The sequence below is a fragment of the Saprolegnia parasitica genome, assembly GCF_000151545.1.
Source record: "Saprolegnia parasitica CBS 223.65 unplaced genomic scaffold supercont2.1338, whole genome shotgun sequence".
NCBI lineage: Eukaryota > Oomycota > Saprolegniomycetes > Saprolegniales > Saprolegniaceae > Saprolegnia > Saprolegnia parasitica.
Genome location: NW_012157732.1, coordinates 1 through 2,115, shown reverse-complemented (window position 1 = coordinate 2,115; position 2,115 = coordinate 1). Strand labels below are relative to the sequence as shown.

The 2,115-nt window shown below is 60.2% G+C and overlaps 2 protein-coding genes across 2 annotated transcripts; both read left to right on the top strand.

The window, feature by feature from the left end:
- Window positions 1-16: 16 nt before the first annotated feature.
- SPRG_18626 (hypothetical protein) lies at window positions 17-948 on the top strand (the record flags this gene model as incomplete). Its single annotated transcript, XM_012358064.1, has 2 exons — window positions 17-58; window positions 106-948. Coding segments are annotated over 2 exons (885 nt in total), but the record flags the coding sequence as incomplete, so codon positions are not given.
- A 143-nt stretch (window positions 949-1,091) lies between these two features.
- Window positions 1,092-2,040, top strand: SPRG_18625 (TKL protein kinase; the record flags this gene model as incomplete). The annotated part of the gene is made up of 3 exons (XM_012358063.1): window positions 1,092-1,136; window positions 1,178-1,347; window positions 1,393-2,040. 3 exons carry the CDS (start codon window positions 1,092-1,094, stop codon window positions 2,021-2,023), a joined length of 846 nt encoding a protein of 281 aa, XP_012213453.1. The 3' UTR covers window positions 2,024-2,040.
- Window positions 2,041-2,115: the final 75 nt, after the last annotated feature.

Here is a 2,115-nt window from a genome sequence, read left to right as displayed (position 1 = left end):
GGTTAGCTCCACCAAGTACATTGTCGACGTCTATGTGCCGTCGCAGTCGCTCGCCGCCGTCACCATGACCGGGCTCCGGCAGCGCGATCATGGACCCGTTCACAGTTGTCAACAGCACCGACGCCGCGCTCTCGCTCGTCGTTCGGTCGGCCGGCTTTTCTCTCGGCGCCGTCCATCGCGCTGCGAGACCTGACGCTCAAGGTTCCAGGCTCCGGATCGATCCAGTTCAATGTCCTCGACACCACCGTGGCGTCACGAGCCGAGCTCTCGATCTCGGGCTCCGGCGACGTTGCGCTGCTTGGGAGCACTCTCCGCATGGACACCATCATGTCGTCCGTAAGCGGTTCGGGCTCGGCGTACGTCGGCGCGTCGTCCATCGTGAACGCGACGACCGTCTCCACGTCCATCTCGGGCTCCGGCGCCATCAACTTTTATAGAGCTGGATTCTGCGCCACTCAAGACATTTCGATCTCGGGCTCCGGCCAAGTGAACGCCGGGGCGATGGCGTGCGACGTCAACTCCGTGAGCATCTCGGGCAGCGGCAAGGTCTACGCGCACGCCCTCAAGTCCTTGAAAGCCTCCACGTCTGGGTCAGGTGACATTTACGCCGTTGCACCGTTGCCGGCGACGGTCACGGGCTCAATCTCGACGGTGACGACGCCGCCCGTCTCGACCTTTGAGCTCCAGAGCCTCCCGGCGTACGAGCCGTCGAGTGTTTTCCAATTTGGTTTGTTCTGGAGCGTCCTCATCCTGCTTGTGATCACGGCGCTTGCGACCTTTTGCATCCGCAAGTGCTGCAAAGCAGGCTGTTGCTGCTGCTGCCGCCGCCGCCCGCCGCCGCCGACGCCAGCCACGAGCATCCCGATCGTTGTTGTGGATGATCCCGCGAATGCGCACTACAACGCCGCGATGACGCCGGTTCAAGCCCACGCAGCCAAGCAAGTGTAGTATGGTCTCTCTCGACACTGCTTAATCTATAACTCTTCTCGACGTCGGCTCTGTGCACCTGTCTCTACGACCGAGTAGCCACTCGTGTCTTTGCGACAGCGGATAGAAGATGAATGCACCAAATTCACAATTTTCCTTCTGCGATGGAGGTGGTCTTCTTTGGCGACGAGGCGAGTTCGGACGACGAGGTGCGTTGCGTGAATCTTGGCTATCGTCTCACGCCTCGTAGACGGCGCTGGAAGTCGACGCCGACCTTGTCGTGACCAACACCATCATAGCCTCAGACGCGTGCTTTGTGCAGTACAAGGGTGTTTACAGCGGCAGCGACGTCGCTGTGCAGTTGGCGTACAGTACGCCTCAAGTCGACGCGCTTCGGAACGAGCTTTACATTCGATCGCGGTGCGCTATTCTATGGTAGTAGTACTGCTGCATTAGAGGTGCTAGGCTCTCGTCGCCGTACCTCGTCAAGCTGCTGGACGTGCGCCACAACGACTCGCCGCGACCAGTTGCGATCTTTGAGTACATGGATCACGGCTCGGTGCGCGACTACCTGGACATACCAGCGAACAAGCTCACCGCGCGCTTCACGCTGGCCGTTGCAGATGCTGTGGCCCGCGCGCTGCTGGACCTGCACCGTCATGGCATCCTCCACGGCGACATCAAGGCTGCCAACGTCCTCCTCGCTTCGGACGGGGCCATTAAGATTGGACATTTGGGTCTCGCACAGGTTGTGGACGAGGCGACGCCACGAGTGCTCGGCACTGGTACGCTGTGTTGGATGGCGCCAGAGGTCTTTGAAGACACGAGCTACAGCTTTCCCGCCGACATCTACTCGTACGGCGTGTTTCTAACGGAGCTCGACGCGCGCCACAAGCCGTACGCAGACTTGCGCCTCCATATGTGGGACGTCGTCGCGGGCGTACGCGGCGGAGCGCTGCGCCCGACGCTTGGGCCAGACTGCCTTCCGTGGCTGCGCGACCTTGCGACCTCCTGTTTAGCTTCGGATCCGGAAGCGCGACCGACGGCCAAAGATATTGTAGCTATCTTGCACGAGCTTGCGTTGGGGCCTCCGTAAGGGCACGAATGGATCTGTTGTGGTGTCATATTCTGGCCTTTCTACATGCATTAATTGACATTGCAGCAAAAATGATGAACTCACAACCCGAC